Source organism: Pelophylax lessonae (genome assembly GCF_965119305.1).
Source record: "Pelophylax lessonae genome assembly, chromosome: 3".
Lineage (NCBI taxonomy): Eukaryota > Metazoa > Chordata > Amphibia > Anura > Ranidae > Pelophylax > Pelophylax lessonae.
The window spans coordinates 636,363,455-636,388,333 of NC_138770.1; the positions used below are offsets into that span (position 1 = coordinate 636,363,455).

The 24,879-nt window shown below is 43.0% G+C and overlaps 1 protein-coding gene across 2 annotated transcripts in view; it reads right to left on the bottom strand.

Annotated features, from left to right (window-relative positions):
• Positions 1-24,879, bottom strand: part of THADA (THADA armadillo repeat containing) — a 1,178,628-nt gene that overhangs the window by 866,500 nt on the left and 287,249 nt on the right. For both annotated transcript variants that reach the window (XM_082249837.1, XM_082249838.1), the window contains exon 22: positions 22,767-22,876. In XM_082249837.1, coding sequence (XP_082105963.1) covers positions 22,767-22,876 — 110 coding nt within the window. The remainder of the gene's footprint in view (positions 1-22,766; positions 22,877-24,879) is intronic.

Sequence of the window (24,879 nt, forward strand, 5' to 3'; positions counted from 1 at the left end):
CCGAATTCCTGTAAAGAAATTATAGTAATTTCTATGTTTTGTAGCAGGGTCTGAGGAGACTCTGCATGAAGCAGGAGATCGTCTAGGTAACCTAGAATCGATATGCCTCTTTGGCGCAGTAGTGCCAACATTGGGGCCAACACCTTCGTGAAGACCCGAGGAGCCGTGGCGAGACCGAAAGGTAATGCCGCAAACTGATAGTGGTTCTCTTCTACGGAAAAACGTAGACACCGCTGATGTCCTGCGAAAAATGGGAATGTGAAGATAGGCGTCCTTGATGTCTATGGACGCTAGGACATCCCCTGGATGCAGGAAGGCTGCTACTGTGCGAATGGATTCCATCTTGAATTTTCTTATATTGAGAAAGGAATTGAGTGCCCTTAAGTCCAGAATTGGACGCACTTTGCCCTCTTTCCTGGGTATTGTAAATAGGTTTGAATAAAACCCCTGAAAGCGTTCTGTCCAAGGACTTGCCCGACCAACGACCCCTGAAGCCTCCTGAAGGAGCTTTGGAGGACTTAATTTTTTCACCCGCGGGGCGAAAACATTTTTTGTGAGCAGAGAAAGAAGGCCCTCGTCTTTGACTAGGTCCTTTACCCTTAACATTTTGCGGTAAAAAGGTGCTCTTTCCTCCCGTGAGATCCTTAATGATCTCATCTAAGTTGGCTCCAAATAAACGCTCTCCTGAAAAGGGGATATTAGCCAATGCTTTTTTGGAACCTTGGTCGGCTAACCAACCTTTTAGCCACAGTGTACGCCTGAGAACCACTGCTGAAACTGATGCTCGCGCCAATAATGGAGTGGCGTCTAACGCCGCATCACACACAAACTGTAAGCCCTGTATCATCTGTTCCAACAAATCTGATACCGCCTGAGGGACCTCTTCTAAGTCCCGGCGTAACCACTTGGTCCATTCAGTTACAGTCTGCGAAACCAGCCCAATAGCAATTATTGGTCTGAAAGCTGATCCAATCAAGGAAAACATGGTGCGAGACATAGCTTCTATCTTGCGATCCACCGGATCTTTAAAAGACGGAGCGTCTTCTAAAGGAATAACCGTGGCTTTATTCAATCTAGCAATTGGTGAATCCACCACAGGTGGTTCTGTCCATTTCTTAATGAGGGTTTCCTCAAACGGATAACGCCTGTTAATGCGTTTAGAAATAGCAGACGTGCGTTTTGGCAGACTCCATTCTTCTTTGATTGGATTGCCAAAAGATTTGGGCAATGGAAAAACCTTCGCCACTTTGATGCGTTTTTTAGTCCCAAAGGGGATTTCAGTTTCAGCTATTTCCGACGGAGTACCCTGTAATCTTAAGGTTTCTTGAACAGATACAATGAGTGCGTTTACCAACGCTTCCTCTCGGGCTATGGCTGATGCCGAAACATCCTCCTCACTGTCTGAAGAGACAGCACCCGAGACACCAATCCCAGATGAGGTACCTGCAACTGCAGAAATAGGCTCAGATTCTGAATCCGAAGTTTCAGATAATATGGGGTTAGGCGGGGGTCGCTTTCTTGCGCCCTGTCCCTGACAAGCCACTTCCACCCGGGACACAAAAGTTTCCATAATAGCTGACAATGATTCAATCGTCAGTGGGGTACTGGAGGATCCTGCAGACACCTCGAGGGGATCCGGTGGAGATACATGAGTGGCAGGGTCCATGTTAACTCAGGACACCTCTGCCAGAAAAAACAAAAAACCCTTCTTTTTTTTTTTTAATGTGTATCCCCCTAGCGCAATAGCGCCCCTCAGAGTACCTGCTTCTTGATCCCCACAGAGAGAGAGAGGGACCCTCAAGGCTCACCACCCGATGCAGAGAAGTTTCCTACCAACTGCAGTCAGCGTTTGTCTCTTACAGACTGGAAAGAGCTGTGTTCGTTTTCCCGGGTAGAAGGAAGTGGCTCCGCCCCCTGTGTACGCCTTCCGGCGTTCCCAGCTCTCCTCGAGGTTAGCTGGGCTCTTCAAACATGGCCGCCCCCATACAGGAGACAATAGACTCCAAAAAAATGGCGGCCGACGTGACCTGCGGACATACATGTACCTGGTCTACAGCAAAATGGCGGCGGATTGCCGAAGTCTCGTTTTCCCAGCACATCCACCTGTATATCATGCTGATGGCGGTTTATCGATCTGCAGGAGGTCCACTACAATTAAGGTGGGATTATACCTCCTATGTCTGCTGCAATACTGCAGTCTGCTGGGTAGAGTGTTAGCTCCCAAACCAAGTCCGCTTGCCCATTGTATTTACAAGGGGGATTTTTAGTGTCAGATAGATACTGACCATGTATGGAGGGGCCCATATTCCATACTGCCTCATAACGAGGAAAAAAGGGAACGTTTACTCACCATACCGAACCGACAGGCACCCTCTCTTCACAATACCCTCTCCACCGGGGTGGGGGGTTGTTGACCACTCCGGACGCCTCGACTCTCTGGTTCCTGGCATCCAAGCGATACTTTTAACTCGCAAGGTCAGTCCCTCCAATGGGACTCCGTCGCGGCCGACCCAGCGCGGAGCTCTGGTCTGCACGCGCTCGTAGGCAGAAACCGGGGTGACCACTGGATCTCAACATCCAGCCCGTCGCCCGGCCCCGCATACTTACTTGAATGTGTCGCGGCCGACCAAGCGCGATGCAATGGTCTGCGAGCGCTCGTAGGCCGGCTGGGGTGACCACTAGTGTCGCCCAGATCCGGCATAATTGCTTGAAGATCTCACAGGAAAAAACACTGGAGAAAACTACCTAAAAAAATATTTTTTCTAAATAGATCCCAGCAAGGAACTTAGGTCCTTACTCCTGACTAGACAGAAAAAAACTGATTCCTTGTAGCAGAGAGAGGGAGGATATACCCTCTGGGACTGCCCCTAGGGTGGAGCCAGAACCTTTTTTCTTTCTGCCTAGTCCTACTCCTGCGGAGACAACATAACCCAATTGATGTGAATCAAGAAGACTACGTCTGTCAATGAGCGACAGAGAAATAATATCACCTGTGATGTATTTCAGTTTTCTTGCAAACCTGGCCTATTAGTGGGTCCTGAGGACAGGAGTTGAAAACCACTGCTACTGTGTACTTGTCTCAATTAAGAGCACTAAGGCCCCTTTTACACTTGTGCGTTCTAAAAGTGACGCGACTTTGCCGCGACTTGAAGCAATGCCTGTGTAATCTTGAGGTCTGCGGACCTCAAGTCCCATCAAAGTCGGACCAAAGTAGTGCAGGTACTACCTTGAAGTCACACAGATATGGACGGTACTCATTGGAAATCATGAGGGAATGACTTGTCATGCGACTTTACAGTCCCAAGTTGCAGGACAAGTCGCACAAGTGTGAAAGGTACCTTAGTGCCATTTCTCTCTCTAGTGCCTCATTCCTCTACTATCAGCATCACTTTTAACAATTTTTTCTGACACCAAGAGAAAGAAAAGTGTCAGGGGAGGGATCTCCAGCATACAACTTGTGATTGACAGCCTCAGCTCTGTTTCTGTGTGCGAGCTCTGCAGTGTGCAACTTAGGGATGTAAAGAAGAGAAAACTACAGATAAACGGGTACAACTTATGTATAAGGATTTGTTTAATCTCCTAGATTGTAAGCTCTAACGAGCAGGGCCCTCTAAATTCCTCCTGTATTGAATTGTATTGTAATTGTATTGTCTTCCCTCACATTGTAAAGCGCTGCGCAAACTGTTGGAGCTGTATAATAATAATCTCTGTGTATCACGTCACTGGGTATATGTAAGGGGTAACAACAACTTTAAAGTCATTTTCATTTTTTAACCTACAACATAATAAAATAATACCTGGCAATCCGGCCATGAAGGTCCTTGTTCAGGCACTTCCTGTTATAGGGTGACAACACTCCAGACTAGTCTCTTGGTTGCTTTCCTGCTTAAACTCCCATTTTACATGTACATTCATTGGACACAGGTTTATTCTAGGAAACCCATCTTGAGAAATGATGTGCAGACACCTCTGGAGTGCATGTATGCAGACAGGAAATGGTTTCAAAGATGCAGGAGGAGATCATCAGAAGTACAATGCAACAAATGATTTAAATAAAAATTAAAGACAACTGTTTATGGTACACAGTGCCTTTAGCCAACTAAATGGCAACCAGTTTGGTCATTCAAATTTGCTTTTAATTACTTAATTAACTGAATTAACAAAGTCGACAAGAAAAAAAAAAATTAAAAAAGTTTGCCAAAACTTTTACCACAAAAACTGGCTGCAGGCAAGGATATACAAAAAAAAAAAACCTGCAGATTTGACTGAATTTGGATAATGCTCGAGCTATTGGTGTAATCTATTTACATACCACTCAAAGTCTGGCTGAAAAACTCCTAGAGATGCTTCATCCTATCCTGCCTTGTTTCTCGGTAGGACGTTGCTAAGACATTCCCAGTCGTTATTCCTCATCCCAATCATCACAAGAGCGAGCGCTCAAACCTCTGCACATTGGTGGTCCACTATCTCCTTGTCATAGCATTGCTGACATTAGAGCTACATGGGAGAGAGAGAGTGCATGCAAGGGGGTTTGAATCAGCAAGCAACAAGACAGAATGGGATGATGCCATCTATAAGAGTTTCTTCGGCCAGGCTCCGGGAGGTACATTAACCTGTTGCCGACCACCCGTCACCTTTTTACTGCGGCAGGGTGACTCTCCTGCGCAAACCGATGTAGACCTACGTCGGTCGCGCACCTGCAGCTAGCTCCCGCCCCCAATCGGCAGCGGGGGAGCCAATGCATGGGGCAGGCGGCTCCGAATGCTGCCTGACACCCGCGATCGCTGCCCGCTGAGAGAGAAGAACGATCAGCTGTTGTAAACGCAGCTGACCGTTGTTCTCGCTGGAATGATCATAGAGCCCCTGTGATCCTTCTATATACATGTCTCTGTGATCATTTCACAAGCCACGCCCCCCCCACAGTTAGAATCACGCCCCTAGGCTCACATTTAACCCCTTGATCACCCACAATGTTAACGCCTTCCCTGCCAGTGTCATTATTACAGTAACAGTGCATTATTTTAGCACTGATTACTGTAGTAATGTCATTGGTCCCCCCAAAAGTTTCAGAAATGTCAGTTAGGGGTCCGATCTGTCCACCGCAATGTTGCAGTCCCGCTAAAAATTGCAGATCGCTGCCATTACTAGTAACAAAAAAATATATATATATATATAAATGACAAATCTTTCCCCTTAGTTTGTAGACGCGTTAACTTTTGCGCAAACCAATCAAAATACGCTTATTGCGATTTTTTTTACCAAAAATATGTAGCAGAAAACAAATTGGCCTAAAATGTTAAAAAATTTTGATTTTTACATTTTTTTTTTGAGAATGTTATATAGCAGAATGTGAAAATGGTTGTTTTCTTTTTTTTTCCAGAATTGTCTCTTTTTTTTTTGTTTATAGTGCAAAAAATAAAAAAATCGCAGAGGAGATCAAATACCACCAAAAGAAAGCTCTATTTGTGGGAAAAAAAGGACATCAATTTTATTTAGGCACAGCGTCGCACGACTGCGCAATTGTCTGTTAAAGTAACGCAGTGCCGAATCGCAAAATATGGCCTGGTCATTAAGGGGGAAAATCTTCCGGTCCAGAAGTGGTTAATGGCCTGCACCTATAGCAAGGGCAATATTGAACTTTAGTCAAAGCTGCAATTGTTATTATTATTATTGTACAGGATTTATATAGCGCCAACAGTTTGCGCAGCGCTTTACAATGTGAGGGAAGACAATACAGTTACAATACAATTCAAAACATGAGGAACTATAGTCAAAGCTGCAATGTTTTGATCCACAGGCATTCCTTACCCTCATAGGCTGTTTTTGGTAAAGGTGAACTAACTGTTTAAGCATTATTTTCAAGCTTTATATAACTAAAAATGCTTAAAGTTTTTTTTTTTTTTTTCTACGAACCATTGTAAGAAATGGAAAGAATAAAAGAGGAAGTCTGGAACGCCACTCGTATTTTTTTTAGGTAAATCTAGCAAAATTCACAAGACCACTCAAAAGCCGTTTTTCATTTGTTGGCCCAATATCTTCTACAGGGGATCAAAGGTCAAGGCCATTAGAGGAAGCTTGTACCGTGCTACTCTTTAAACTCTCATGCCAAAGATTAGTAAACGTACAATTCTTAGCTGTGAATCAACATCAACAACATCCTAAAAGTGTTCTAGGGAAGCCTGAGGCCTACATCACAGGTCTATGCCACCATTTTTAAGCAAATTTATAGCAGGGAGTAGAATTAATGGATTGCACATTGGAACCCGGCCACACAAAAATCAGGAAATGTGAACCTTTTCCTGCGTTGTGCAACGCACGTGAGAAGCAGAAGAAGGTGATTTCCTTCCCTCTCCAGTCAAGTGCCCCTTCTTCAGACATACGTGCAGATTTATGTGACTTTAAGGGCAAGTCAAGCCTTAGTCAGAACAGGCTTGTTTTTCTCTAGCCTTTAGTGACTACAGGGAGAATAGAAAAAAAAAAAAAAAAAAAAGGAAAATTCAAACATGTGATTTCCTAGAATTGTACAACTGATTGATGACGCTCCGGGGACTATTCTAGTTCAAGCAGGCCAGCAGTAAAAATAGAGGGCTCTTTTCACAGCCTTATTATCCAGATGCAGCAAAAAACAGACATTCAGTGGATAAAACAAAGAACCATATGCACAGTGTTTTAGCCTATAGCAACTATTGAACAGTCTTCATTGCTCTGAACCTGTGAAGGGTAAAAACTGGTAGCCATGGGTTCTTCCAATACCTTCATTTTTCTACAATTCCCTGGAAAATAGCTAAAAACGGAGATGAAATACAAATAAGGCCGTCCCCTGCTTAGAAAAAGCTCCGATCTAGTTGGACTCTAGATTGTTACTAGATAGATAACTAGAATTACTAGAATTGTTAGAATCAGATAATAATAATAATAATAGTATAATATAATCTATAATAGATAATAATAATAGTAATCAGAATCAGATAATAGTAATTATTATATATAGTATTATTAATTATATTTTTTATATATATATATATATATATATATATATATATATATATAATATTTTATATATATATATATATATATATATATATATATATATATATATATATATATAATATTTTATATAATATTTTATATATATATATATATACATATATATATATATATATATATACATATATACATACATATATATACATATATACATATATATATATATACATATATATATATATATATACATATATATACATATATATATATACATATATATATATATACATATATATACATATATATACATATATATATATACATATATATACATATATACATATACATATATATACATATATATATATACATATATATACATATATACATATACATATATATACATATATATATATATATATATATATATATATATATATATATATATATACATACATACATACATATATATATATAATATAATATTTTATATATATAATATAATATTTTATATATATAATATAATATTTTATATATATAATATAATATTTTTAATATATAATATAATATTTTTATATATATATATATATATATATATATATATTTATTATATAATTAATAATACTAATTATATATTACTATAATAAATTATAGTAATATTATTATTAATTATTAATAATTATTATAATATAATAGTATAATATAATTATCTAATTATCTATTAGAGTTAGAATTGTTAGAATCTAAGTGTTACTCTTGTCTTCTAATAAATCGTTTTTATAAAATACTACACCATAAGAGGCTATTTTATCTTCCCTATATATCCTTATACTATTTGTTCGGTGGCTCCGATATATGGCATTTTAAGTGGGAATCCCATCCATTAGCACAGCGCATTCATCCATGGCTTTGAGTGTTGGTCAACAGCTGTTTTTGACTACCTGTAATGGGGGTCAATTTCATCTGGTAAGTGCAATGTGCAGGATTATCCCACGAACAAGGGTGTTTGGTTTTTGAGGTCTATCAAGGAGGATATTCAATCAAATTTCATATGGGAATTTCTTGGAGCACATTTTTCACATTGTACGTGTAATTACGATATTGTGTTATGAGCGCGGTCTATCCCTCTCTTTTATATACAAATAAGGCCTTGTTCACATGGGCATACTTAACTTGCGCACCACCCTCCCGTAATTTACAGCGGGCGAACTGTACATCGCTGCCTGTTTCCAGGTTTAGAACGAGTGCACATGTGCGACCCCCCCGCCCCCCCCCCCCAGTGGCCGCTGTGATTGTACACAGCGGGAGCCTGTCAGCAAGTCCCAGCCAGTGATTCACGGCTGAAACCTGATCAGCTGTGTGCAATCACAGCCCAGAGCTCTGTGTTGACAATCACCACAGAACTCTGTACAGGGAGAATGATACTTTGAGATCTAGTGCTAAATGCAGCACACATTACACATAGTTAGCCACGTGACCTTGTGACATAACACGTAGAGGAGAGGCCATATGATGTCACGATGCTAGCACATCGAGGTACCGCGGATATACAAACCTAGAGAGACATACCGTATTTGCCGGCGTATAAGACGACTGGGCGTATAAGACGACCCCCAACTTTTCCAGTTAAAATATAGAGTATGCATAAAACAGTGCAAGTGGATTAAACTTTTACAAATTCACTCTAAAGCTGAAAGGAAGTATAAAACAATAAACCCATGGGAGCTGCCATGCTCTACAACCCCCCTCCTTGCATCCCAGTCCCCTCCACAGTACCCCTCCTTGTTTCCCAATCCCCTCCACAGTCACCCTCCTTGTATCCCAGTCTCTTCTACAGTTGTCCCCCCCTTACTTGCACATTACTTCCTTTCACAGTGCCCTTTACAGCCCCCCCCCCCTTACCTTACACAGCAGATAGAGGATGCAGCATGTCCGAGCATAAGGCAGGAAGTGTCCAACTTTCCATTTAACAGGCAGATTGGTTGCTAGGACCGCCCCTAGCAACAACAAATCACAGGCTTTGTAACTTAGACAGCGGCAGAGGTAGGGGCGGGGGAGCCTGGATGGGAGTTCTGTTAGCTTAGACAGTCTGTGTGGCAGCATAGCTGAAGTGCTCTCACTCCCCCACCGCATATTCTCCAGTTCGGCTCCAGCATCCGCCGTATAAGACGATACCCGGCGTATAAGACGACCCCCGACTTTTGAGAAGATTTTCCTGGGTTAAAAAGTCGTCTTATACGCCGGAAAATACGGTATACATCGATGGTGGAGAAGATTTTATGGCATATATGCTAGTTACAGTTTGGTGCACAGTAAAGCACCGATTACATGGAAGTGTATTTTTTTTCTTAACGTTAAAGAATGATTCCACTTTTGTTGAGAAAAAAGAAAATATTCCCCTCTGGGTGATCTCTGTACATTGCAAGGAGTATAACAACCTTTGTTGCAGATTCCTACCTTTTGTTATTCTGAAGAAATCACTGTTTGTTCCTCCTTTGTATCGACTGGGTCTAATGGGAGTGGTTTCATATTGATCAATCAGCTGTGCAGCTGCAGAGCACTAATGAGGAAATCTGCTGGGCCTGCATCCCTTTAGACGTGTTCATATTTGGAGTATCTTACCAAAAATGAAATTTTTGTTGCAGGGGATGCCAGGAATCTGACTTGTATCTTAGGCAGACTTCTGGGAAAATCAGTAAGCCAATCACACAATTAGAAAATGATCTTTCGGGATTGTGGTCAGTATACATTCTGTGTACAGAACAACTCCAGGTAACCATATTGCATTGCAATTTTAAAAAGAATTACAACAGATGCAGATTGAAAAGGAACGGTCATTTTTAATAACATTCAAATACAATAGGACTTGTGTCGCAATTGTATACGCTATATTATTTTTTATTTTTTTCACCGCAAAAGTGGAGTTACCCTTTAAAGCACTATGTGCAGGGGTTTCTGTAGTTTTCATATCCATGGCTGAATGGACACAAAATCGGGGGTAAAGCCATATGAAACATTTGAATGACCACATCACATCCCCAGGAATAAGATCTGAGCCTGTCCAGTCCCCACAGGTGGTGTGACCCAACTTAAGTTGGGGGGTCATGCTTTTAAGGTGAGAGTCCATCCGATGAAGGGTGTGCACTATTGCATGCAGATTTCAGCACAAAGTGGTGGAATGATTCATAGAGAAGATGATATGTGTTTGTACAATGGAGCATGTTATACATATGAAGTGAACCAAGGACTTCCCCAGGCTATTGATCACATTTAAATACAAACTGTTAAAAATGTTTAGAATTTTCTTTTATTTGTCATTTTAGTTTATATCGGAGATGTTGATACTAATTTTTTTTTTTTCTTTTTGCAATTTTTTATTTAATTTTGTATTTTGGGAAGTTTTTAAACACGGTGCAGCGTGGCACTGTAATGATACAGAATAAAAACCTGACAGGTGGTCTAATCCCTCTCAACACAATCTAAATAAAAAAATAAAATAAAATAAAATTGGCCTATATACTTTAAAGTGAACCTGTATCTGTGCATAGGCAAATAACAGCTTCACTTTTAGAATCAGTTTGTAATATAAAAATAAATATTTACTTTATACACATTTTAAAATTCAATTTTCCTCAAATAATTATCTGCAGCAATTTCACAATGACCACAGTTCAGGAACAAAGTAGCTTTTCCTGGCAATCATCTGGGGTAAGGAAGCCAAGTATTAGTGAAATGTTGATCTAATAGGAATTAACTGGTTTGGATTGAAGTTTGGCCTCAGAAGTTTTATCTGAAACTGCTCCACATGCAAGCTGTGTATGACTGTCAGAGATGAACAAATAAGAATTAACTTCTGTCCCAAATACATGGTTTGGAATCTCTGACTGAAATAGTGTCCTAGAGATAAAAAAGCTATTTACTAATAATTTAGGGAGAATTATGGCTGATTATTAAAGTGGTAGTAAACCAAAAATGCCGTATATTGCAGCTTACCAATCATTAGATGTGGTGGCTGCATTAGTTTTCTTTTTTTTTAGGATTTTCTCACCCTGGTATCCTTGGCACCTCCTGTATTAGTGTGCCTCCACTCTGGATGAAGGAGCACAGGAGGACCTTTGGATAGCAGCATTGCCAGTCTGGTGAGAGGGGAGTGTTAGATGCACTAGCAGACTGAGATACACTAACAAATTGCAACAGTTTTATTTATTTTGGGATAAAGAATTTTCATGAGTAAATAAAAGCTGACAATTGCATGCACCCCTCTCAGCAGTAAATGGTTTGTTCCAACACTCTTATACGTTTGCAGGAGAGTTTGTTCTGTTGAAATACAATAGCCTTACTGTCTGGAACATCAGGTGAAATAAAAAAAAAGAAAGACTAAAAAAGAAAACAAATGCAGGCATCACATCTATGAATTGTGTAAGCTGCAATACAATAAATATTTGTTTTGGGATTAATACTGTATTAAAGTAAGGCAGGCCATAGATGATGCGATTTCCTTTCCTGAAACAAAACCGCTAGATTCCCCAATCAACACAGTCCGTGTTGGGTGGGGGTCACGGGGAGCAGTCCCTGCCGGTTGAACACAGTGATAGCCACTGGCAATAATAGCATGCTGGAAATTTAACATGCTGGTTGTACCAGAGTCAATCGATGGATCAACTTGGGTACAATCAGCCTGCCCATTTATGAATCAAATCTCAGCTGGTCCCTGCAGAACGGGTCGATATTTGAACCATCTATGGCCAGCTAAAATATTTTTCTTTTCTAAAGCTGGGAATAATTCAGCGGTGCCTCTTCTAGAACCCTGAAATCTGGGGTGCTCCATTATGCCATTGCAGACTACCTCTACACTCTAGGACAGTGATGGCGAACCTTGGCACCCCAGATGTTTTGAAACTACATTTCCCATGATGCTCAACTACACGGCAGAGTGCATGAGCATCATGGGAAATGTAGTTCCAAAACATCTGGGGTGCCAAGGTTCACCATCACTGCTCTAGGATAACAACCTTTCTATGGTTCCCCCCCAATCCTGTATCTTCCTTCTGGTCCAACAATGTGACTGGTGGCCTTAAAGTCGAACTTTACCCCTAACAACTTGAGAAAGGAATACACATTCCACATTAATAATTATGCTACCAAAATTAGTGTGCTGTAAATTGCTTTGCTCTTGCTGGAGGCTGCCATTTTGCTGAAACCCAGAGCCCCTGAACAGCAGTAAATCATAAAGCGGAACAAAACCCATTGATTTAACCACTTGCCGACCGCCGCACGACTATCTACGTCGGCGGTCAGCCCCTCACAGGCAAAGTGACGTAGGGCTACGTCACTAGCTTGCGAGGGTCTAGGGAGCGAGCGCGCGCCCCCGGAGGCGCGCTCCCGCTCCCGAGTGGTCACGGACCCCCCCGCGCGTGTGACCGGCGGACCCGATGTCCGCCGGCCACTCTGCGATCGGCGGGGGAGAAGGAGAAAGTCAGGCAGCTTGTGTAAACAAGCTGCCTGTCATTCTCCTCGCTGTATGAGAGCTGATCATCTGGATCTACTATGTAGATCCGTTGATCACTCTGCATACAGCTGAAGCCCCAGCCAATCACAGTTAGAATCACGCCCCTAGGGACACACACAGCCCCTCCCTCTCAAATAAAGTTAACCCCTTCACTACCAGTGTATTTTTACAGTAACAGTGCATATGTATAGCACTGATTACTGTAGAAATGTCACTGGTAACCCCAAAAGTGTCAAAAATGTCAGTCAAGGGTCCGATCTGTCCGCCGCAATGTCGCAGTACCGCAAAAAAAATCGCAGATCGCCGCCATTACGCGTTAAAAAAAAAACCAACAAAAATGACAAAAATCTTTCCCTTAGTTAGTAAACGCAATAACTTTTGCGCAAACCAATCAAAATACGCTTTTTGCGATTTTTTTTACCAAACATAGGTAGCATAAAACAAATTGGCCGAAAATTTTAAAAAATTTTGATTTTTACATTTTTTTTGGGGGAATTTCATATAAAAAAAAAGGGAAAAATATTGCTATTTTTGCAAAATGGACGCTCTTTTTTTGTTTATAGCGCGTGATCAAAAAATCGCACAGGTGATCAAATACCGCCAAAAGAAAGCTCTGTTTGTGGGAAAAAAAGGACGCCAAATTCGTTTAGGTACAGCGTCGCACGACCGCGCAATTCTCCGTTAAAGTCACGCAGTGCCGAATCGCAAAATACCCCCTGGTCGGAATGGGGGTAAAATCTTCCGGGGCTTAAGTGGTTAACAGTTTCAAAGATACAGTTACATTCCTGGAATGTCGGGATTGCTATCTGTCACATTTGCTTGTGTCCTCAACCAAACTGTCAAACCATCAAATGCTGGTGTCAAAACTAATCTCATGTGCAGCACCATGGCAGTTACAGATCAAAAAGAAGACGCTTCCGGGGCTGACAACAGATTGGCCTCTACAAACTCGGCAGTGCCTAAAAATAGAGGGCAACTGAGCATGTGCAGAGCAGGGTGAGACAGTGTGTTACTGGATTTTAACCACTTACTGACCAGGCTTTTCTGGTACTTTTTGTTTACAAGTTTAAATCAGTTTTTTTCTGCTAGAAAATTATTTACAACTCCCCAACATATCATTTTTTTTATTTTTAGCAAAGACCATAGGGAATGAAATGGCAGTCGTTGCAATTTTTTATGTCATGTTTTTTTGAGCAGCCGTTTTGCAAACACAATTTTTTTGGAAAAAATACACTTTAATGAATTTAAGGCAAAAATGAATGCCTACAGCAGGAAGTGGGAGTATACACCCTGGGACTGCCCCATAGGCGTGGTAAAGTTTTTTTCCTGCTAGAATTATTGCTATTGCTCTAACGTTTGCGGCCATAGCTCACATGTATGGTTTGAATACCATTTACATATGTGTGCACGACCCGCTTCTGCCCGCGAGCAAGGAGGGATTTTTTTTTTATTATTACTATATTTAATTTTTTTTTTTTTTTTTTTACACTGTCCCTTTATTTTTTTTTTGATAGCTTGTATTCCTATTACAAGGAATGTAAACATCTCTTGTAATAGAAATAAGGATGACAAGGCCACATTATGAAGAAAGCTGGGGTCAAAAAGACAGCAAATCTCTCCTTTACCTTTAAAAGCAAAAGATAAAAAAAAAAAAAAAAAAATTTTTTATTATCTTTCCCTTAAATAAAATAGAATATAATATATAAATATATATATATATATATATTTATTTATTTATTTATATATATTTATTCTTCCAGCCTGGACATAGAGTGCAAAAAGTCAAAGAGTGATAAATGTTTGATCGCCTATGGCAGGGGTGGGGAACCTATGGTTCGGGGGCCGTATGCGGCCCCCGAAGTCATCTGGTCCGGCCCCCCGTGTAGCTGAGTCTGTGTCTCTCAGCTGATCTGTCAGAACGGAGCCGATGCTTCCTGTATAGTTCCTGCTCCGTTATGGCAGTCTGAGTGAGTCACAGGCGGAGTCACAGGTGATATCAAATGCACTCCGCCTGTGACCAATACAGGAAACATCAACTCTTCCTCCAGCGCGGCACCGCTACACTTCTCCTAGCCAGCATTTCCCGCCAGCAGCACACACAGCAGTACCAGCCAGAGCCAGCAGTACCAGCCAGCAGTACCAGCCAGAGCCAGCAGTACCAGCCAGAGCCAGCAGTACTCACAGCAGTACCAGCCAGAACCAGCAGTACCCACAGCAGAACCAGCAGTACCAGCCAGAGCCAGCAGTACCTACAGCAGTATCAGCCAGAGTCAGCAGTACCTACAACAGTACCAGCCAGCAGTACCAGCCTGAGCCAGCAGTACCCACAGCAATACCAGCCAGCAGTACCAGCCTGAGCCAGCAGTACCAGCCAGCAGTACCCACAGCACAGTACCATCCATCAGTACCAGCCTGAGCCAGCAGTACCCACAGCAGTACCAGCCAGCAGTACCTACAGCACAGTACCAGCCGGAGTCAGCAGTACCCACAGCAGTACCAGCCTGAGCCAGCAGTACCAGCCAGCAGTACCCACAGCAGTATCAGCCTGAGCCAGCAGTACCCACAGCAGTACCAGCCAGCAGTACCAGCCTGAGCTAGCAGTGCCCACAGCTGTACCAGCCAGCTATACCCACCAGCAGTACCCACCAGAAGTTCTTTTCAAAACTTACCACAAAAAAAGTCGACTGCGCTCCAGACTGACCGACGCAAACCTGGAAAACCTGTTCCAAGTGGCATCATCAATACCAGCTAACATCACACACCTCACCAAAGAGAAGAGGTTGCAGCCATCACATTAGGGGTGAGTTAATTAAATGTTTGACCAAATATAACAGGCTAATTTTTAAGTTGATAATTTTGTACGGCCCCCGAATGATTTTATAAATACCCAAATGGCCCTTGGCAGAAAAAAGGTTCCCCACCCCTGGCCTATGGGAACAGCCGGCTGCACCATCGGATCGTTTCTTGGGCGAACCAGAGAAAATGGTAAGCCTGATTTTCTGAACAGTAACCAGGTTTCCCCACTCTGGCTCTAGATGGATGAGCAACCTTTAGACAACAGCATTATCTGTCTATTTTGCATTTATCTGGGAAAAAAGAGTAGTGCTAGATTTACAGTATTAGCAGAATGACTTGACTAACACATTAAAGCCAAACTCCAGCAGTTACTGTAACTAAGCTATGGTTTCTTTTTTACCCTTTTTGATTCGTTTCTATATGAACTCTTTTGATGGACTTTTTTTCCTTTTTAGTCACTTGTTTTAAATGGAAGTTGATCAGCATTTTCTAGATTGCTATGTATCTTTTTATTTTTGGTTACTGAGGGATGTGTTATTTAACTGTTGCACTTATATTCCTATCAACTGTTTGAATTAGCGCCGATCTATATTTGCGGTTATTCAAGGGGAGAAATGACGTGCCCTGCCAAAGAGTCGGACAACAAAGCCACCAGACCAGGGAACCCCTGGTTTCCCAGCCCAGCCGAATTGGATTGTCCAGAGGCTGTGGAAACTTGTCCCATTTCACCAGGATCTCCCCATGAAGGGACCTCGCATGGAACTGTGCAAACAGGACCACCTCAAAAAGGTAGACACCATCAGATCTAGCACTCGCTTGCAAGTCTGCAGGGAGTACAACCTGTGGGACAGCAACAGATGAATCGTAGTGTAGCACTGCCACCTTGAGGGCCGCTAGATTTCTCACCTTTTTGGGTCCCTCTGGGTTACCGATCGCAACTGCATGCAGGAACCTAACACTTTACTTTCCGGCTCAGTCAATGACCAATGTCTAGGGGTTGTTGTTTTTATTTTATATGGGAATGGGTGAAGGGTAGTGTGGGATACTCCAGAACCTGAATTATTCACAATGCTGAGGACTTCTATCTGAGGATGCGGCTAGGCCGCAGTTTCCCCTTGCCACTAGATGAATCTAAGGTAAAGTTCCTGAATAGACACTTGCTTCGCACTTATCTTCAGGGTACTCGCCTAGCACCCCCTTTCACTCCACCAGCTGACACCTGTCCTCTGACTACTCTACTCTGGAGTGGCCCCCTTCCTGGTCAGGTCCTTAGACAAGATCCCCTGTACTCACGATACTGCTTTCCAGGCTCTCCAGCTCTCCTGGACCTCTGGGTTCAGCTCCTGCCTCCTGGCTCACCAGGCCGACTGCCTGTGACCATACACCAACTGCTGCAGAAGATGAGGCAGCCACCACCCTCCTTCCGGCACTCTGCTCACCAGCCAAAGACCCCAAGCACATGTGCTCCTGGCTTTTATACCACACCCCACAATGCACCGAGACAGCAGTCTGTGCCAATCACTGGGGATGCATCATAGCCTGTGTACCCATTGGTCAGGTTTTCTCCACTGTCCAACATGCCTCCCTATTGGACCAGTGTGAAACCCCTAGACCAGATGAATCACACACTAAGCACATAGAGCAGACCTAACTCACAGATCCTGTTCCATGTTAAGCACAGAGTAATATAGAATTTACCTGCTGCTCCTCTGATAGGCAGACCGAGCCAAAAACTATACTTACTGTTACCAAAAATATATGAGAGTTAATCTATCTCAGACAATATTTGGGTTAATAATGAGAGTTCTATGACTGTGTGAAAACTTTAACACAACAATTATTTATTTGTATAAGGTTTGCCAATTCTACATAATTTACATCAATAATAACTATTGTACATACTACAAAATGTAAAATATTCCTGGGTTCAACTAAACAAATACAATGCCTAGAGTATAGACTCATATACACACACTATGACCGACACAAATAAAATATACAATGTACCCTTACTCCTTAATCCATAATTACCTCTAGTGATGGCTCTAGCTCTCCCATGCCAAACAGGAAGTCACCCTGTCTCACCGAACCTAATATAGACCCATATCCCATAGCCTTGTATAGGGCCATTCTCATTGGTTCAGCTATCTTACTTGTCACTTCCTGTGGGCGTATCTCTTCCCAGATTGGACCATTTCCCCCTCCCATAGTTACGCCTCTTTCTAACCACTCCTTTTCTGTGTGGGGGGGGGGTGTGTTTACTCCTCACTGTGGAGTAGCTCTGAAATGGCTACTTAAGATATGCAAGATGTGTCCTGGCTCCAGAAAGTCTCACTTCCAGGATGTAAACACGGGTTATTACTATGCGTAGTTGTTTATATGTAAATAGCCGGCTGGCCTTTCAAAGGAATGTGTTACCCTGGATTAATTAATTACTAAAAACCAGTCCGTCTGGCTCACGCAAATCTATCTACACTAAAATTCCCAAGTATGAGTTTGCAATCAAAAATGGGTACCTTTACTACTTTCATTAATATATATATTTACAATTACTGATGGAGTTTTATACATAAACCCCTCATCCTCACAACACGGTAAGAGAGATTACGCCTAACCCCATATGGCAACACTTACTCTCTAGCACCTACCTAGGAGGGTGCTACAGCAGCATGCAACTTCTGTTATTTGTCCAGAGGAAGAGACACTCTGGCCAGAGAAGAATTCAGTCAGACCCAGGTAATCCAATTTCCTGGACAGGATCATGGCAGACTTCTGGTAGTTCAAAAGCCAACCAAACTCTTTCAGGGTCTGGATAGTGATCTCCAACATCATCCATCCATGCAGATGAGGACTCCACTCACAAGAGGAGGTCATCCAAGAAGCCCAATACAGCAATCGCCTGCTAAAGCAGCAATGCCAAAACCGGGGCCAACACCTTCTTGAAGACCCGAGGAGCAGAGGCGAGACCAAAGGGTAATGCCACAAACTGATAGTTCTCCTCTCCCAAAGCAAAGTGGGGGAAACACTAGTGTCAGGCACATATTGGAATCTGCAAGAAGGCATCTTTGATGTTGATAGAGGCTAGGAAATCCCCCTGATGTAGGGATGCCACCACCGTATGAAAGGACTCTATTCTGAATTTCTGTACCCACACAAAACAGTTCAGAGCCTTGAGATCCAGAATCAGAAAAACCTTGCCCTCCTCCTTTGGGACTGTAAACAGGTTTAAATAAAAAAAAAAACTTGAAACCGTTTCAATACTGGAACCGGAACAATCACTTCCTGAAGCAACAGGTCCTGCACCGCCCCGAAGAGAGCTTGCAGCCAGTCAGATGCATATTGGAGGGAAAGAAACTTTCCGGAGGGCAAGAACGAAACTCTATTTTGTAACAGGTCAGAATTACTTTGTGGACCCATTTGTCGTTCACCAGGGAGTTCCACTAGCCGGGAAACCAATTAAGACGTCCCCCCAACGCATGTGTTGGGTGAGGGTGCACCTTCATGCTGAAGGGGCCTTGTCAGCGGGTCTAGAGAAACCAGCTCTCGGCTTACCAGACTAGGGCCGCTTGGAATAACACAAGGAGGGCTTGAAAGGTTTTGAACCCCTGTCAGTGAACCCTGATTAAAGAAAAAAAAAAAAAAATGTGTGCCGAGAAAGAAGGTTCACCTCTGTAACAAGGCTCCATCCCCTTCCCAGACAGCGGAAAAAAAGTGCCCCCCCCCCCTTCTTAATGATGTCATCCAGGGAAGCCCCAAAAAGGCGATTGCCTTAAAAGGGTAGATCAGTTACAGCTTTTTTAGAGGTTTGGTCCACAGACAAACACCTAAGCCACAACACACAGGCCTAAGCCCCATTGCGGAAACAGAGAGCTTAGAACCAGCAATAGTGAACATATTGCGGGCGCCATAGACTCCACTTTTCTTTCAGCCGGATGTTAAAAGGCCGGGGATTCCTTTACATGGTTGCCTTATTGTCCACCACTGGTGGGACAGTCCACTTCTTCAGAAGTGACTCTACGAAGGGGAACTACAAAACGTTAAAGAACCACAAAGGGACGTTTTGGGCACTCCCAATCTTTGCAGACAAACTTGTCAAAATAGGAGTGATAAGGAAACACTTGACGTGCGAGACGGCTTGTGAGTACCAAAAGGAATGGCCACCTCCACAGCCACCTCAGCTGCATCCTCCATCTTCAAGGTTTCCCACACAGATGTAATCAGTGCATCAACCAGCACCTTCTTGTGTGCTGCTGCAGTTGTGGAGGAATCATCCTCACTATCTGACAGATCAGGGAGCTTTGCTACAAACCCCACAGGGTGGGCCATGTCCACGGCAACAGAGCCAGATTCAGGATCTGACAAGAAAGATGAGGCAGGGGAGGGCACTTTCTGCTAGCCTGCTGCCCAAAGGCCACCTCCACCCGGGAAACAAAGTACTCTAGGACTGTCATCAGTGCATCAATGGAAGGCTGGGACCCTGAGGAACCTGCTGCCTAAGAGGGGGTCAGGTGGGGAAACATGCTCTGGAGACTCCATGAGTGAAAAGTGAGAACCCACCAGCAAAACGTGTCTTGCACCGCTAGGGGACTCACCTAACCTGAGGCACCACACCCGCACTACCACAGGGGTGCCCAGAAAAAGCCCCCCGCAACCTCCAGCAGAGAGAGGGAAGGACCCCACCAGGACACACCACTCAACTGGAGGAGCGTGGGTCGGCCAGGGATCCATGTGCGGGGTCAAGGGGAAAAGGAAACCCAGGAGTCAACACCAGGGAAAAGAGGAGGGGCCCCACAACAATATTCACTGCCCTAAAGGCTCCACTGCCATGGCTGCTGCTTCTATGAACACCGGACCAACAAAACATGGCTGCCAGGAGAGAAAGGAACACAGGCCGCAAAAGCAGGGCGCAGACTACAGGAAAATGGCCACCACACGCAGTTCCCAGGAACTTAGGAAACATCCCTGGAACCTAGGCCACAACTCCACAGTTAAAGGGGGACCAGGACCGCAATACCAGCAACAGGGCAGCGCCTACCCTATCAGGAAAGTCTGCCCCACCAGCGGCCTGTCCGCCTGCCCCCCCACCGGTACTGTGTAGTACACACCACCAACGTTCACCACCATCCCACCACACTACCCCAAAGGTAGGGGGAGACAGTACGGCAAAGGGTGGCCTACAGAGAACACACAAACCCAGGGGAGGCCTGAGGGAAAGAGGGGAACCCGCAGGACCGACCATTCTGGGGGGGGGGTGCCCGTGTCTGCCCCCACCGCATCCAGGAGGAGAGGGGGGCATTAAACCAAGCAGGCACCACTCCTAAAAAAGAACCCCTTACCACAGAAATGGGGGGCTGTTGGCCAGGAAACGCTGTGACTCGGGCCAAGACCTGGTCGTATGTGACCTTGCGAGACGTTTAACTCGCAGGCCAGCCCCCGCTCAGTGGGGCTATGTAGGACGCCGACCCAGCGCGGAGCTCTGGTCTGTGCAATGCCCTCGATGGCCAGACTGGAGGGACCACTGGATCTAGCTACCCAGCCTATTGCCGATCTCAGCAGTTGATTGTTGATCTCACAGGAAAAAAACACCAGAAGAAAAAAATGCCAATTAAAAAGAAAAAAATGCCAAAACCAAAGATCCCAGCAGGGAGCTAGGTCCTTACCCCTGATTAGGCAGAAAAAAACTGAAGGCCTATAACAAAGAGGGGAGTGTATACAAGCTAGGACTGTCCATAGGCGTAGCCAAGTTGTTTTTTCTGCCTAGGGTCCTACTCCTGTATGGGGTGATATAACCTATGGTTCTGAATATGGAGCGCTGTGTCCATCAATGAACAAAAGAGAAAATGTAATTTTTAGTGAAATACTCCCAAATGGAAATCACGTCTAAAGAGATGCAGGCCCTGACAATTTCCTCATTAGAACTCTGCAGGTGCAGCAGCTGATTGATAATTATAAAACCACTCCCATTAGATTCACTCTGCCATGGACACAGACAAACGGCTATTCGTCTAGAATACCAAAATGTAGGAATCTGCAATAGAGTTTGTTAAAGTGCCTGCAATGTACATAGAACACAGAGACTGAGAATGTTTTTTCTCAACAAAAGTGGAGTAAAGGCCCATACACACGTAGCGATTGTCGGCCGTAAATATTCGGCCACCGTCCGATCGGCCGATTGTCGGCATGTTAGTATGATGCTTCCGACAACCGACTGCGACTTTTCGGCCGAACAGAATCTGTTGTGCGTGCTTTAAAATTTTTGTTGGCCAACACCAGAACGGCCGATTGTTCCTCAGTCAGTACAGAATTAGGCCGACAAACAACAGATGAGCAAGACTGGGCATGCTCAGAGAAGAAAAAACACACGGAAAGTTAACCATCACATGACATCACTTATGCAGTCGGTTGTTGTTGGCCGACAAAATTCGTGTGCAGTCTTTAGCACTTTTCAACCTACACGACAGCACCGGACAAAAGACGGCCGATCGTTCGGCCGACAATCGGTGCGTGTGTACGGGCCTTAAGTCTTTAAAGTTTTGTTGCATTTTAGTTGTTATTAATCACATTCACTTGTTAATGAGCATTGTGCACGTTATGGTGAATGTTTGTATTTAAAAGGGACACATTTAATGTATATGTACAATAAGTTCAAATTGTTTTGCATAATTTTTGTAGCGCTGCACTTTATCTTGACATTTTGTTTTTGATTTGGCATCACACATTTTAGTGCTGGCAGCTTATCAAAACTGTAGCTGAGCACAGAGATCCTCCCCTTATCATATATAAAAAACACACACATACAATAATATTCTAATCGCCCTCTCATGTACATCTGAAAATGTTCAGTTGTGCAAATGTTTGCACTACAAAGTAATGAATACAAAACAAGCATGCAGCCAGTGAAGTACACACACACAGACAGAACTCCTGATCTGCACAGTGGTTCTGGGTTAGGAATTTGGGACGTTTTAAAGCTAGAAACCCAATGTAACAACCAGTAATGGCTGAAGGAAGTCAGAAATGGGAGCCCCCTTATTACGGGTTTACTTTACAAATGTAGCAAATGCATGCTGAATACTCTTTCAGAAGCAGAAAGGCATGGACAGCGAGTCTCCATTGCCTTTATTATAAGTGATTATAAGACTGTAAACTGATAGATGTGTGTGCTTAATCTGTCACTACGTCATTACAGTGAGGGGTCTTGATAGCTCAGCTTCACAATGGACACTGAATACTCTCTTTCATCGGTGTCATGGTCAGCCTCAATGCTACATATAATACGCCCTTTCAAACAAGAAATATGTTCCCGTCTTATGGGGATTCCCTGATAATTTCTCCTCTTTGCTGGCTGCTCAGGACAGAGAAAATGACCATAAAGGCAAGTGTGGCTTAGATTAAAAATAGCATTAATTTGTGATTAATATTGATCAAAGTTTAACACACTTTATCGGTTGGTGATAACAATACCGCTCCTTACCCAATCAGCATATCTGTGAGCTTCACAAAGCCAACGTAGGCCAGCTCAAAAGCCCCTCTGTGTCTGGACTGCAGCAAGTGGTGCTTGAAATATTCCCCCATCTCTTTAATCTGGAAGAAAAGTACATAGAAACACCCAGTTACACACACCTGACATACATACAAAATCAAACTATTGTTGGTTTTATGTAATTACAGAATCCACAGAATAAAACTATAAAGTTTCATTAAAAAAAAAAAAATGCTTTACTTATACCATACTGCAAAAAAAAAAAAAAGTTTAGCAGGTTTTATTAACCCCTTCATGCTTAAGGGTAAACAAATCTAAATGCCTAAGCAGGTTTCATAAAAAAAAAAAAAATAAAATAGAAAAACCTTTAGGCTCCGTTCACATCTAGGCGTTTTGGGGCGTTTTTGGGGCGTTTTTCTGCTCTAGGATCAGCTCTCAAAACGCCCAACAAGACAAATCCTATTCATTTCAATGGCCCCTGTTCACATCTGAGCGTTTTGACGCTGTATACAAAACGCCCAACGCTCAAAAAAGTACATGAGCTTCTTTTTGGGCAGATTACAGGCGTTTTCCATTGATCTCTATTCAATCTAAAAACGCCTGCACAAAAATCGCGGTAAAAATCGCGGTAAAATACGCCGCAAAAATCGCGGTAAAAAACGCGCGAAAAACGCTACGCTCAGGTGTGAATGTAGCCTTACACATAGCATACTACAAAAAAAAAAATGTTTGGCAGGTTTTTATTAACCCCTTCATGCTTAAGGGTAAACAAATCTGGTTTAATTAAAAAAAATGCTTTACTCATAGCATACTGCAAAAAAAAAAAAAAAAAGTTAAATGTTCAGCAGGTTTTATTAACCCCCTCATGCTTAACCTAAACAAATCTAAATGCCTAAGCGGGTTTCATTAAAAAAAAAAAAAAAATGCTTTACTCCTAGTATACTGCAAAAAAATAAAACATTTTAAATATTTAGTAGGATTTTAACCCCTTTATGCTGAAGGCTAAACAAATCTAAATGCCTAAGCACAATTTTGCAAATTTTTTTTATATAAATCTTTTTATTAAATTTTCATCACAGAAACATTGACAACAGGGGAATACAATTCCCAAGGTAAACAAGGAATGCAAGTAATACTGTATCACATAACAGATGCAAACATAGCATTAGTTGAATTAATAACAATGAGTAGAAACGTAACTATATTCATGAACCTGTAGTCATAGGACTTCTTTCAAGGGAACCAGATAACACGCAAAGGAAAAATCATCCTAGCTGCCACTATATGTCGTCAAAAGCATATCACAGTAAAAGAATACCCCTTTGTTAGATTAAACACTCCCGATACCCCCACGACCCAGGAAAGGACACCCCCATTGGGATCCATACTGTGTCCAAGCCTGGGCCGCCAGGGCCCGGCCTGCTAGACTTGAAATTCTTCAGTAGATTCGGGGCGGGTTTATGATCTATCAAGCCAAGAAATCCAAGGTTGCCAGAGCTTAGTCATACGGGCAGTGGATTGATTTTTCAGGGATAGAGATCTCTCGTAGGAGAAATTGGTAGAAACCGTGTCAATCACTCCCTTGATTGGTGGCGTCTCTGCCAGTCTCCAAGATCGAGCTATTAGTAGTCTTGCCGCCAGTAAGCAGTGGGTCACAGTATGTCGCAAATCATAGTGAAGGTGCTCACCTCCTATGGATAGGAGGGCCATACCCGGGTCTGGGTTGATACGAGTGTTAGTCACGTCTGAGATTAATGAGAAGGTGGCCTGCCAAAATGGTTGTATATGGGGACATTGCCAGAAGATGTGGAAGAGAGTACCTACTCCTCCACATGCTCGCCAACATTTACCGTCATTATTCACGTCAAATTTATGAAGCCTGTCTGGTGTGAGATACCAACGAAGCGAGAGTTTCAGAGTCAGTTCCCACAGGTTGGAGTTACAAGTCGATGAATATATTAATCTCAGTGCCTCTGTCCATTGTTTGTCCGTGAATTCCATCCCCAAGTCCCTCTCCCATTGAACATGGGGGAGTGACCTGGAGAAAACCGATTTTTGTTGTAGAATATTGTAGAAAGTAGTGATGCCCCTGACCCTGGGGGGT